Here is a 13,412-nt window from a genome sequence, read left to right as displayed (position 1 = left end):
ATCGAGGTGTAGAGAGATTTAGTAACATCCTGAGAGTGCCTTCTCAAAGTCAACAGAGCTCAGCTTCCAACCTATAAGCTTGTGCACTGTCCTTTTTAGATCAGGGACTCTCCTGAAGAACCATTTCTTTAGAGGAGGCCTGTAAAGGTCAAGCATAGGTAGGCACATTGGACATTGCCTGAGGTTCAATAAGATCCTCAGTCACAGAATCCTTTATTAGATGATAAGTGACTGGATGGCAGAAGTCTGTCCTGATCACCTTTGCATCTGCAATGCTTAGCACAGTCCTGGAAGCATGGTAACTTCCCCATAAATGTTTGTTTGATGAACAGGAAATATTACTGTTTGCTCTGCTCTGCTTCCTAAGATAGGAAACTGGGATCATATATTTCATTTTTTTCAACAGCAAATAATGAAACTAGGAAAATATTTTCTCATTAACCTTCGGGTGATTAGGAAATCCAAATAACTGAAGTGCTATAAGGAAATCTTTTGGCTTTCAAGCATCCATTTATAGGAACAAGTTGAAGGGGATCCCATTGTGAGTTAGAACAATTTGGCAGAATCCAGAAAACTCAGTCACCAAGTAGGACATTTGTATTGCTCTTCCTGTGGGGAAAACCTCGCAGCTCCATCTAACCAAACTTCAGGTCAACTCTTAGGACACAACTGAAAATCAAAGCTATGTGACATTGCCCTTAATTTGAAGCATATTCTGTGGCTAGTGACTCCATTCAGTAACTCAAAATTGTTAAGAGAAAGAAAAGAGCCCATTTTTTTCTCTGCTGGAAAGGAGCTGGCCATCCAATAATAACTAATATTTACCTGATTTTCACAATGTGGCAGTCGCTCTTCTGAGGGCTCTACGTGCATTAGTTTATTGCACTCTGAACACAACCTTATGAGTTAAGTATGATTATTGTCTCCATTTTTAGAGGAACTGAAGCTTGCAGAAATGAAACTACTAATTAGTAGCAGAACAGATATTAGAACCAAGGTCTGGCTGACCCCAAAGCACTCAGAGATCACCTCCCTTAGAACACAAAGACTAATTGCTTCTCGATAAGATGGGGAAAGGGAGGAGAGTAATCCTGCAGACAGTCCACATGAATCCATCCACACAGGGGATTGGTGGATCAAAAGTTGCTATTAGATCCATTGGAATTGGCAATGGCAAGTCCAGTCTTGACCACGGCAAGAGCTACTCTGGAAGAGTGATGAACACAAGTTTGTTTGCCTTTAAGAGAAAAAGGAAGAAATGGACACAATGAGTGTAGACAATTCTTTTGATGAGTTTCGCTGTAAAGGGCAGCTGAGAATTGGGAGTGGCAGTCAGGGAGAGAGGTGGTGTCGAGGAAGAGCGAAATAGTAGGGTGTCTGCATTCTGATGGGAGTCATCTAGGACAGAGGAAACCAGTAATTTAGTTAGAAGGGGAGAAAAGCCACATGAGAAGGGACAGGGTCTGATCCAGGATGGAAGAAATGGCCTTAGATGGAGCAGAGATGGTGCACCCATAGTAACAAGAGAGGAGAAGGGGACTTAACGTAGGCAAATGGAGAGTGATTGCTATACTAAGGCTATACTGTAGGTATACTATAGAATAGTATAGGGCTATACTAAGGTTCACTTGAGATCAGCGATCACGAATGGAAAATATGGCCAGGAAGCATGATGCTGTGCTTCTCCAACCATTCAGCAAGGTGCTGACAGAAAGTGGACAACTAGATTTTCTCAGGGTTGCGGTTTTCCCGCAAGTAGTATGGAGAGAGGGGGCGGGGGGAGTTGAATCTGAAGGGGTATGAAAAAGAGAAAAGATAATAATGAACCTGTAAACTAAGGTGGATAAAGGAGGAAGACAGGTCATGGGATAAGCAAATTATAGGTGCTGCTAGGGTCGGAAAGACATTGGATTAAGATAACAGAGTATACTGGAAAAGTAGGAGGTGGTGGGTAGAGAGGAGAATGCTTGACATTGAGATTATGGATGGTGTCACTGTGAGAACAGGGAGCTGGGATAGTTGAAGGAGGTCAAGGGAAGGAGAGGATGTTGAAGAGCTGAGACCGGAGTATGAGAAGAATACACTATGTAGATTCGGAAATAAGAATGATAACAGGAATGGTATTGGGGAAAGTGACAGTGATCCAAGTGCCCACATCTTCAAGGAATGATGTGGATTAAGTATAGATGGCTGCAATTGGGGGTAGTGGCGGTGAACCATGAATTCCTGAGGATATATGGGAAGATTCTAGGAGGTGGGAGAGGGTGGAGTGCAAACATTCACCAAGCACATTCACTTCTTGCATTTGGGAGCTCCGGTTGTCAGGAGTGGGGAAAAAGGAGGGCAGAGAGATGGGCCAGGCAGCTTATGGATGAAGCCCCACCCCGCTTCCCCAGCACTCCTGCATAAGCAAGGCTGGCCACAGTCACTTCTTTCCGTTCTGCCAGGTAATTTGTAATCCCAAAGCTGACATTGGAAAACCCAGAGAGGGCTGAGGGTATATAGAATTAGAGCATGCCTGCACAGGTCCAGGGACCCTCCAGCTGCAGCAGCTGGCGATCTGGCTGCTCTGAGACTGAAGACTGCTCCTAGGAGGTTGTCCAGTCGGCAGACTCCCACCGTCAGTCTCCAAGGACAGGGACCGAGAAGGGACCACCATTTTCCGAGTTTTCTCCTTCCTTCCTCTTAATTCCTTCTGGCATCAATGCGGGCTCCCTCTCTGGAGCACATTCCCAGGCAGACAGTAAGGAAGTCCTGGGGCAGAAATACAAAAAGCATCTGCCCAAGTTACTCAGGCCACTGACCTGAAGGGAGAAGTTTCTGCGATCTAACATGAATTGCTTTAGAACCTACAACATGGACTCCGAGACCTTAACTTCTGTATCTACATTCCGTATTTGAAACCACTCAACTTTTTATGCTCTGCTCTCCTTAGACAGTCACAGACACACACACACACACACACACACACACACACACACACCTCAGTGCTGTGCAGTCATCCCTAAGTTACTTAATTTCGGAGGCTCAGTCTCACTACCTGTGAAATGGAGACATACTACCTTCACCGTTTGAAGCAGGTGGTCTCTTCAGGGGAGGAACTATTGTTTGGACTGCAGTTAGAATTCATGTTCAGAAGGAAGGAGGGGGTGGGGGCGCACGAAGCTCCTTCTCCCTTGGTGCAAGACATAGTCAAGCTGAAAATCCTGTATCTCCCCATGAGAAGCACGGAACAAACGATTTCCCAAGCACCGGAGTAGGGCAGACGTAATACAAGAAGGCAGGGATCGTTTTAGAACTGGTTCTGCTCCAGTTTTTAATAAATGGTCAAAGGAGGTGGGGGCGGGGGAGGACACCCTCCAACGGGGAGTTGGGAGGCAGCGCGCGCGCCGCTGCCGAGCGTGACGGCCACGGTCGCCTAGCAACGGGCGGCGGGGATGCGCGCGGGGCACCCGGCCTGGTGGGCGCTGGGAGCTCGCCGCCGCCGCGCGCCCGCGGGCCTGCGGTACCCGCCGCGAAACTTTGGGGCTTCTCGGCGGGCGCCGGGGCGTCGACGCGAGGCCTGGGGGGATCGGCGGGCGCAGCAATGCGCCTCGCGGGCTGAGGGCAGGAGGATGAGGTCTCCGCCCAGCGGGCCGGGCCCGGGGATCCGCGGGGTCGCACCCGCGGAAAGTTGGCGCGCACCTGCCCGAGCCTGGGAGACTCTCGGTCCCCGGTCCGAATTGTCCCCGAAAGTTTCTTCGGCAATTTCTTACCCCCGTTGGATCTGGTGTCCCGAACCCCGCCTGGTCCCCGGGTGTATGGGCTCCGATCTCTGGGAGAGAGAAACCGGAGCTTTTCTAAGGGACCTGCGCGCTGTAGCGGATGCTTGATCGATTTGCCTTGAATGACTGCGATTCTGTTTTTGTTTTCTGCTTTTTTTTCTTACTCCAGACAGTGAGTTTGTGGAAGCCTCTCCCGCGCCCTACAGCCCAGAGGAGTTAGGTAAGTCTAGCCCTTTGGCTCTTCGCAGAATTCCGCCCGAGAACGGCGAGTCTGGGGGCGCCGAGAAGGGATCAGCTGGAGGGGAGGAGGTATTGGGTCAGGGGACACTCCCCGGGGTGCTTTGGGGTGGCAGGGGAAGTGTCAGATGTGGCGTGTGTGTGTGTGTGTGTGTGTGTGTGTCCCCAGGGCGATGGTGCTGCTTTGAGGAGCGAGGCTCAGCAAACTTCCCGGCCTGGGGTCTCTGGAAGCAGCCAGATTCATCCTACCTGGAAGAACGCAGCGGGGGCTGGCTCTGCTTAGCCCTGTACTTTGCCCAATAAGGACCTCAGGAGAGTAGTCATAACCTGAATTGAGCTGAGGGCTCCCAAGGGCGATCTAGTCACGACCTGGGAGCTGCATGCCTCCCTGTAGGTGTCTGGGAACGGGAGACATGAGCCTGAACCCTTACGTGTAGATCTGTGGTGGGTGAACTGCAACAATCCTGTCAAAGACAGACTTGTGTGGAGAGAAGGAAACTGCACTGTCAGGATCCCTCTCCATATTCCTGACACCCAGTCTCACTTTGGTGTCTCAGTGGTGGGTTTCTTTTTCCTTCTTTTGGCCCTTGCCAGATCCCACTCGACTTGAAATAAAATTCCACCTCAGCGATGACTTTCATTCACCCAAAATAGGTCTGCGTCGAGGATGGCATTCTGAGACAGGGGAGAGTGCCTTGTTTTATTCAGAAGGTGCGTGTCTGACAAGTTGTGAGGCAATCATACCTCTGTAAATGGAATCTCAGATTTAATGCATAAACAAAACTAGCTTTTAAAGGCTCACTATAGCGAATCCTTTTATGAAATGAAAATGACGTCGACACCACAGCTTTGCATGAAGCGACTTATTAAGAGGGCAGATTCGTGGTGAAGTGCTCTGCTCGTGTACAATTGTGTATTAATGACACACCACTGGCACTCCACAGTGTGACAGAAGCTATTTGGTTCTCTTAAATTATAGATAAGCGTAAGCAGGGGCAGGCTGAGCATTCCTTGCTCTGAGAAAGCACCTGTATAACTACTAAATTGTTTGCATTCACAGGATGATTTATGCACCAGAAAGGGCCCAGGTGTTTGAACCTCTTTTGTTTCCATATCTACTTCCAACAGACTGGACTACCCTCAGTGCTGAGGCACTGGCAAATAGGGGGAGCCCTTCAAATTAGCGGTAGAGAATAAGAAAGCAACCTTATTTCTCTTCAGCTCCCCTGTGGGTAAAGCGCAGTTTCTCATGAGGAGATGAGAGTGTTTTAGGAACCATGGGGTTTCCTCCTGGGCTCTGAGATTGCAGGGTGACTGAGAATAGAAAACACAAGTCTGAGAGCCTGAGACCAGGGTTCTTAATAAATATGTTAAGTAGCCTGTTTTCTCATCTTTGGAAAGCTGGGGTTGTGCCAGGTGACCTCTAAGGGGTCACCCAGCTCCAGCATCCTGAGATGCTGCGAGGAGCCAAAGGAGGTACGTAGCTCTGCAGACTTATTATTGATATTCATGGGCCATGCTGTTTGCGTGTATGGTGTCTCCAAAGGGTTATTCTCTCCCTGTCAGAGCAGCTCACTGGATGGGACTGCATTGCTTCCGTGCTGCTCAGATCAAAGAGGAAGCTGGCATTTCTCCCTTGGAAAGAGCCATGATAGTTTTTGGTGCTTTTCTTAGACACACAGTGGGGAAAATGCCTCTTACAGCAGTTAATGAGCTTGTCAGGTTGCCGTTCTTTGTGGAGCACAGATGAGCACGGATTCAGCCCCTGGTCAGAAGATGAGGGGCCTGAAGAAGAGGTAGCCAGAAGTTGTAAAAACTTAGTCTGAAGTCTATCACTGCATCTACTTGTGATTTGGGGAAGACGGCTAAACCGCTCTGAGCCTTGGTTATCTCCTCAACCCAACTGGAGACCTTACATGGACGTTGTAGATGGTGTATGGAAAGCCCTAGTACCATGCATTATATATGCAGGTCTTTATGAAGTGCTCGCTGTTATTACTATTCATTTGAAAGATATTTATTTCCTGTGCATGCAGAAGGGAATGGCTCTTGTCAATTGTCCCGCTGATTAACTGATAATGTTTTTATTTCTAGAAACTTCTCTGCAACTTACCCATATCCAAAAACAGATGCTCAGGGGTGGCGATCAGGCCAATTGAATTATTTAAGCAATTTGTCCTTGCAGAAGCACATGGAATGGTTTTTCATGTGAGGTCTTTGGTAACAGTCCCACTGCTTTCTTGTGGCATGATTGGTAGTCTGTTTCACCTCCAAAGTGTCATCTAAGTCTCCAAGTGAACTACAATAAACCTGGCCTTTAGCAGGTTTATTCTCAGTGTTGCAGCAAGATCATGTAATAAACTAAGTTACCGAAAAGGAGTTTTTGAAAAGACAGAAAAAAGAGTCTTATCTCTAGATGAATGCTGTACTGAAGGCTGCCTATGATGGAGAATCCAGAAATAAGCCCTCTCTCTAGATGGTGCCATTTTCTTTTTTTTTCTTTAAGATTTTTTAAAAAAGTTTGCTTATTTATTTATTGAAAGAATGAGCAGGGGAGGAGCAGAGAGAGAGGGAGAGAGAGAATCCCAAGCAGGCTCTGCACTGTCAATGCAGAGCCTGATGTGGGGCTCGAACTCATGAACTGTGAGATCATGACCTGAGCCGAAACCAAGAGTCAGATGCTTAATTGACTGAGCCGCCCAGGTGCCCCTATGGTGCCATTTGCTAAGAAGGCAAAACCCACACCCCTTCATAGCCTTTCTGTAGTCCCATCCATAGGCAGAGGTGATAGCCATCTGAACCCAAATGTGACCATGTCTGCTCCTGTCTAGTGACGTTTATTGACTCCCTACTACTTAGAGGATAGATACTTGGTTAGGCATGGGAATACCTCCATGATCTGCATCACCTCCACCCACTATAACTTTGTAGTTATATTGGAACCATGGGGGAGTCCTCTAAATCCAGCCCTATTCTCTGTGCCTATATGCTGTCCCTCCTCTTCTCCCCTGGCTGGCTCCTACCTTTCCTTCAACACTAAGCCCATGTGTCATGTCCTCCTAGTGGTTCTTAACCTTGCACGTTAGAATCAGGGTTGCTGTTAACAGTCCTGAAACTGATGTGCCTGGGTGGCTCAGTCAGTTAAGCGTCCAGCTCTGGATTTCTGCTCAGGTCATGATCTCATGGTTTGTGAGCTCGAACCCCATATAGGGCTCCTGCGTAGGATTCTCTCTCTCTGTCTCTCCCTTACCCATGCTCACCCTCTCTCTCCCAAAATAAATACATTTTAAGAACTTAAAAAGATAAAAATAAAAGTCCTGAAACCAAGCCTTAACCCTGACCAAGCACATCAGAATTTCTAGAATGTGGCCGCAAGCATCAGTGTGCTTTTTAAAAATCACATTTCAAGTGATTCCAGTGTGTAGCCCAGGTTGTGAGCTACTGCCCCAGACAGTGGCCATCTCATTCTTTGTAAATCTCAGCCAACACAGAGCCTGGCTTCAGTAAATGCTTGTTGACTTTGTCTTTTCAGATACATATCTCTAAGATTGGCTCCTCTGCTTGTTATAACCATGCCTTGGGGACTGGATCCTTTGACCTGTGCCCTAGATCTCTCTCCTTTGTTCATTTGTTAGGCTTATCCACTTTAGGCTTATTTTTTACCTTTCTTAAAAATTCAAGTTTTAAAACCATGTTTTTAGTATGAAGGTAACACCTGTTTATTTTAGAAAATTTGGACTTTAGAAAGAGTGGGGGGAAAGCCCCCTCCTACCACCCAAAAGCAGACAGGTCCCATGTTCCCTTTACTTTTCCTGATTTGCTGCCCTTTGGGCTTGCTTGACCCTCTGACATGCCTCAGGAAGCTCAGTTGTTGCTGTCTGTGCGCAGACCCTGTGAACTTTCCTCTAAGTCTCTAAAGGAGTGTCCTTGAAAATAACATTCTTGACTCTAGATGCTGGCGAGGATGTGGAGAAACGGGCACCCTCCTACACTGTTGGTGGGAATGTAAACTGGTACAGCCCCTCTGGAAAACAGTGTGGAGGTTCCTCAGGAAACTAACAATAGAACTCCCTTATGACCCAGCAATAGCACTGCTAGGAATTTACCCAAGGGATACAGAAATGCTGAGGCATAGGAGCACATGTACCCCAACGTTCATAGCAGCACTCTCCACAATAGCTAAAACATGGAAAGAGCCTAAGTGTCCATCAACAGATGAAGAGATCCAGAAGATGTGGTTTATCTATACCATGGAATACTACATGGCAATGAGAAACAATGAAATCTGGCCATGTGTAGCAACATGGATGGACCTTGAGGGTGTTATGCTGAGCGAAATAAGTCAGGCAGAGAAGGACAAATATCATATGTGTGCACGTATAGGAGGATTAGGAGGAACTTGACGGAGGAACAAGGGGGAGAAGAAGGGCAGAAATGGTGGGGGAAAGGGAGAGAGGCAAACCATGAGAGACTCTTGAATGCTGACAAAAACTGAGGACTGATGGATGTGGGGGGGAGGGGGGATGGGCATGGAGGAGGGCACTTGTGGGGATGAGCACTGAGTGTTATGTAGAAACTAATTTGACAATAAACTATTTGTAAAAAAAAAATAAATAAATAAAAATAAAAAAAATTAAAAAAATTAAAAAAAAAAAAGAAAATAACATTCTTGGAGGGTGCCTGGAGGGCTCAGTCAGTTAAGTGACCAACTCTTGATTTTGGCTCAGGTTATAATCTCACAGTTCATGGCATCAAGGCCCACATCAGGCTCTGTGCTGACAGCACAGGGCCTGCTTGGGATCCTCTGTCTCTGTCTCTCTTTCTCCCAAAATAAGTAAATTTTTAAAAATTATTAAAAAAAAGAAAATACCATTCTTGGGAGCCACTCTGCTGAGGGCTGATATACCATGAGAAGGAGTTTTTCTTGAGCAATTCTTATCTTCCTCATTCAAGCAGAATGTATTAGAATAAATGATGACATTGTGTAATGTCTTTAAAATAATAACTTAAATGTTTACCAGCCTCCCTTCTTGCCTTCCTAAGATAGGGGGTGAGTTCGTAGCTCTGGATAATATAGTATTTCTGTCTGTCAGAGTGCAGCAGCTTGTTCAGTGTAAAGTTAATCAGGATAGGCTAACTGCTATAAGAAACAAACCGACATGTCAGTGGCTGAACGTGATAAAGGCAGTGTTTCTTGTTCATGTTGACTTGTCTCAACCTGGAGGTAACATACTCACTTCTCATATTCCCAAGGTGAGAACTGGTCCTGTAGCCTCACCTAGAAGGAAGGAGGCTGGGCAGTGTCGCCTAGTAATATGCCAGGAAGGAGAGAGCACTTACACTGGGATCACCAGTAGTCTCCACCAGGTATATTGCTTCAACCACAATGGCTGAACCATATCCTGGCCATGTAGATGCTGCGTCGTTGTATTATTTAGGATACTGGTTTGGCTGCTATAACAAAAGCTAAAAGGATGGTGACTTAAATAAGAAATAAGTTAGTTTCTCTTTCACTTAGAATATGGACAGGTGCTGTTATGGTGGCTTCTCTGTGCTCCAACATCCTGAAATGTTGCTTCCACGTGGTTTAGTGTGGCTGCTTCAGGCCCCACCATCATATCCACATCCCAGCCCATCGGAAAGATGGAAGGAAAATGGAAGGCACAACCTGAAAGCTGTGCATGTCATTTTGCCTATGTTCCTTTGGCCTGAACTTTAATCCAATGGCTAGCTCCAAGGAAGCTGGGAAATTTGGATGGGAATAAGGTGAAGTCCATCAACAGAAGAATGGTTGGGGAGGGGGCAGACAGAGAGAGGTGCTGGATAATTAGTAATCTTTTAAACGAGTTATAGGGAATATATCTTAGTGGTTAAGAACATGGACTTGGAGTCATACTGTGTGAGTTTAAATTTTACTTTCTTCCTGACCTTGAGCAAATTACTTAATCTGTATCTTCATGTCTTAATCTCTAAAATCCTGTGTCATCTATTTTCTGAGGTTCCACCAGACCCAATACCATCTCTGCCATTCTAGTGTGTGCCTGGAAAACATACCTTTTGGAATATATCGCCTGGAAAATATCCAGTTGGATTCAGCAGGATATGGGTGGTTGGAAAGAAAGAGAGGTCAGGGCACTTATTCCCTTCCTGGCAGGTTGTGCTGTTCCAGGCCACAGCTCCCCAGAGTCCCCCTCTCTTGGACATCACATCTTCCTGGATTCTGGAGTCTTCTCAGCAGCCCCCCACTGTGGCTGCCTCCAGGGGGCTTCCTCACCATTTGTTTTCCCTTAACCCTGATGGGCTCACTTTCATCAGGGGTGCTTTCATCAGACCCTCTTCAGGCACAGCATCCATTCACTGCTAGCGCCCTGGCTGACACGACAGAGATGACATTAGGACAGCCTCAAACCATGGGGGTGAGAAGTCCATGCGTTGTAGGGCTGATGCTCAGAAGTAGCAGCCATCCTTAAATGTGTACTGTTTTCATGTTCGTAGGCAATTGCTCTTTTACCTTCAAACATGGTCAAAACCTTTTGAAAGATTTTGCTTTTGGCGTATGAACTAAATAATATTGCCACTCATCTCCTCTCCCCCACTCTACATGAGGAGGATACAGCAAGGCTCAAAAGTTGGGAGCAAATCTCTTCCAAGTCAAATGTATCCTGCGTCCAAACTTTCTTCCTTCTTTGATGCTGGGCTTATTATGCACCTACTCGGATGGGTGCTTTACGGATATAAACTGTCTACCCAGCTTCTGAGCCTGGAGTTTGAATCATGTCTCCCACATTGATGTCCTCAAGTATAAAGACTTCTGAGGATTGGACTGTCCATATTATTGACAGATTAGGTCTTTCTCCAAGGCTGCCTTCCAATTCACCAAGAAATCTCTGGAGTGCCTGTTTGCATCCAGAGTCCATTCTGGTTGCTCTAGCCTTTTGCCAGAGGATCTAGAATTCAGATGCACCTAGTGAGGCCAGGGGACACCACGATGTCTGCTCCATGTCCTCAGAAATCGGTGGCCACACGATGCTGGCCATGGCTGCCCCTGCCCTTGTCCCCTGCTCATACCAGAATGTGGCGGCTTGGCATTCACTTGCTGCAAGCCTGGGTGGTCTCCCAGTGTCCTACCCTCTGTTGCCCTGCGGGGACGAGGATACCACCCTTCTCTGTGCTCTTTTAGCCTCCAAGTGGGCCTGGATCCTGCTCATTACTATACAAACCCAGACCCATCAAGGGGCTGGGATCAGATTGGCTACCTGCCCAACTCTGGCTGGCCTCCAAACAGCCAGGGCGATTCACCCCAGCCTGGGATCCACCCCAGATCTCTGACCCTTGGAAGCCTATCTGTCCGGCCTTCCTCCTACACAGACCCCAAACATAGCTGCTGAGAGGGAGGCAATACTCACCCTGTTTTAACTTTCTCAGGATGACTGACATCGGGAAATTCAATTCCCTTCACAGGAAACCTCACCCTGCTGCAGGGTGTGGTCAGGCCTCCTGGCTCCCAGACAACAGCCACAGAAGAGTTCACCAGTGGTGTAGTGCCCTAAATCTGCACACCTCAGGGTCTCCTGTGATTGATTTGGTTGGGCACATCAGCTCATTTCATCCTCAGAACTACTCCATGGGCAGAAGGAATTATTTTCACGTGATGGAGGAGGAAACAGAGTCTCACACTGGTTAAATTATCTTCCCCAGATCACACAGCTAGTTAGAGGCAAGCCTGAGATCGAAAATACCATCTTTGGCTCCAGAGCCAATGTCAGTTTCCTGGGGAGGAGACTACACAAGTTGCCCTCCTCCCAGAGGAGTTTAGTTATGGGTTGAATGCAATAAATTATGTAAAAGTAACTGGCACGGGGCTTGGCAGTACACTATACAGCTGTTCCATACATAGTTTTTGAGTAAATGCATGAATGGTAGGTGCTCTTACACACACATACACATACACACATGTGTACATATACACATATATACAGATACATATACATACGTATACATACATACTATATATATTGTATATGCACAATATATATAAACAAACATATATTAAATAAACATATACATATATATGTTAAACAAACATATCTGTGTATATATATACATGTATGTTTGTTTTAGACCAACAAATAATGATCAGTATGCTCCAAAGGAATTTTCCATAATAGGATCTGAAGCAACAACCAGAAAAACTCCTCCTAGCTTCCTTCATTCACTTCCTGCTCTTCCTGCTCTGTATTACAGCTTAGAGTCCCTGGGACAGGAAACCTCTTATGGTTTCCCGATGGTGCTCACGCTATTTCTACAGGAAATGAGACCTTTGCAGCAGCATGATTTGGGGCAGGGCAGTAGGAGCTTGGAGAGGAATCTGCAAACGAAACTAAGGGCAGGTGGACTCAGGCTCAGGTAGAACACCATGTTCCTGATGTTCGTTTGTGAAATGATACTGTGCTTTTCCCGGGAGATGAAGCTTTACCTCAGGGTGTTCTAGTTCGGAGAGAGAGGGAACAGGAAAGGGAAAGTGACAATAAATTCTGGGGGGATAAATGGCTATCTGCCTTGGTTAAACAGAAGAGCAAGAAAGGAGATATAGAATAATGGGATAAAACATACATACACATGCACGCACACACACATACACACCCCAGGAATATGGAAAGGGCATTTACCTTGCCAGCAAGATGTTTTCACCAGGAATATATAAGCCCGTGTCCAGTTATTCCTGAATATTAAACACAACCTGACTACTTAGAAGCAATGATATTTCATCAATTGTTAAGCACTACTGAAGTCTAGAGAGTATAAATAACTAGCTTGGTCTGTTCAGGGATACTGTGGTTATGATCTTCGGGTCACGTTCTTACTGGATGATCATTCTGGAATATGTCTTTCTTGTTTGTGTTTTTCTTAAAGCAGTTTTGCTCAGGGCTCAGGCACATTAAAATGATTTGGTATCACTTGTGTGCTGTGTGTGTGTGTGTGTGTGTGTGTGTGTGTGTTCCTCCTGCCCCTTTCCTCCTTTCTCCCTCCTCCCATCTGTCTCTCTCTCCCCAGCCTCATCTCTGCCTGTTTCCCTGTGTCTGTCTCCTCCCCCTTCCTTTTCTTGTTGCCTCCTTCCTTTTCTCATCTTAAGTTGGAATATGGACAGAAAAAGCAGTGCTTGCCTTCGTAGGGCTCTCTGCCAGAAAATGGAACAGGTCAAATTATAAAAAAGGATGAAAAAAGAATGCTCTTTGGCAAAATGGGGGAAACAGATGTTCAGGGGTGGTTTTGCTGTCTAGCTGTCTGCTGCCTGCGGAAACACACTCCTTACAGGCTTGCTAGTTATGGACATTCGTCATCATGACACACATGTGTGGTTATTTTCATGTCCAATATGCATATATATTTATCTCTGCTCAATTTGCCTCT

The 13,412-nt window shown here is 46.4% G+C and overlaps 1 protein-coding gene across 3 annotated transcripts in view; it reads left to right on the top strand.

Annotated features, from left to right (window-relative positions):
• Positions 1–13,412, top strand: part of AMOTL1 (angiomotin like 1) — a 133,784-nt gene that overhangs the window by 7,510 nt on the left and 112,862 nt on the right. For all 3 annotated transcript variants that reach the window (XM_039254989.1, XM_039254984.1, XM_039254990.1), the window contains exon 2: positions 3,934–3,984. Coding sequence is in view for 1 of the 3 variants with exons in the window: in XM_039254984.1 (XP_039110915.1) it covers positions 3,934–3,984 (51 nt within the window). In the remaining 2 variants the exon portion in view is untranslated. The remainder of the gene's footprint in view (positions 1–3,933; positions 3,985–13,412) is intronic.

This window comes from Hyaena hyaena, unplaced genomic scaffold (assembly GCF_003009895.1).
Source record: "Hyaena hyaena isolate Hyena2069 unplaced genomic scaffold, ASM300989v1 scaffold_506, whole genome shotgun sequence".
Lineage (NCBI taxonomy): Eukaryota > Metazoa > Chordata > Mammalia > Carnivora > Hyaenidae > Hyaena > Hyaena hyaena.
The sequence above is the reverse complement of the archived record's forward strand: the minus strand, read 5'-3'. Positions and strand labels throughout refer to the sequence as shown.